The sequence below is a fragment of the Eimeria mitis genome, genomic scaffold (genome assembly GCF_000499745.2).
Source record: "Eimeria mitis Houghton genomic scaffold, Emh_scaff6823, whole genome shotgun sequence".
NCBI classification, from domain to species: Eukaryota; Apicomplexa; class Conoidasida; order Eucoccidiorida; family Eimeriidae; genus Eimeria; species Eimeria mitis.
In genome coordinates, this window is record NW_013574932.1 from 744 (window position 1) to 1,602 (window position 859).

The 859-nt window shown below is 33.2% G+C and overlaps 1 protein-coding gene across 1 annotated transcript in view; it reads left to right on the forward strand.

The window, feature by feature from the left end:
• Positions 1–416: 416 nt before the first annotated feature.
• Positions 417–859, forward strand: part of EMH_0089190 (uncharacterized protein) — a gene marked incomplete at both ends in the record, with an annotated part of 1,126 nt that continues 683 nt past the window's right edge. The window contains one exon of the mRNA XM_013501398.1: positions 417–602. Coding sequence (XP_013356852.1) covers positions 417–602 — 186 coding nt within the window. The remainder of the gene's footprint in view (positions 603–859) is intronic.

Sequence of the window (859 nt, forward strand, 5' to 3'; positions counted from 1 at the left end):
TATTTTATTTATATATTTAAATAAATATAAACAAAAAAGAAAGCGAAAATAGACAAGGAACCAGTGGTCAGCTGAGCGCTCCACCGGGCGCCAGCGATCGCGCCCGTCAGGTGTATGCGCAGGTCGCTTGTGCAAGTTGAAATATGAAATAAATTACGAAATAAAACATAAACAAATTTATTTATTCTTAATTTTGACTTTGTTTGTTTTTGACAAAAAAGGTATTTCATCTCCATCTACGTGTTTGTTGCTGTGCAGCTGATTCAATTTCATTCTGAAAAAGGTTTCGTGGTTTCGTGAAATCGGTAACCCGATCCTGTACCTTTTTGTATAAATCTTTTTGTGTTTTTTGTTTTTTTTTTGATAATTATAAATATATTTGTTTTTTCTTTCTGAATATCCGGAAGATCGCGAGAATGGTTCATGGGGTAATGCGTATTCCCGCCGCCTTTCTGGTTTTTCTGCTGGCCGCGCACCACCACCAGCCAGCGAAAGCTCAATCACCCTTTGATGTTCTCTCCACAGCCATCACTGAACTGAGCAGAGTTATTACAGTTCCCTTCGAGGTTATACCGGGCCTCTTGACGGGGGCAAGAAGACCAGTAAGCTCTCTATATATACAACTTTATTATATAATAATATATAATATAATATATATATATTATATATATATATTTTTTTTTTAGTATTTCATACTTTTCCTCACTTTGGGTGAGAATGTAGTGTAAAATTATCTCATATATATATTATATTATATAACGCTTTTTTTTAGGGTTTAGGGTTTAGGTATGTCAGTGGGTGCAGCAATATGAAAGTATTAATATTTATTATATTAAATAATTTTTTTTTTTTTTTTTTT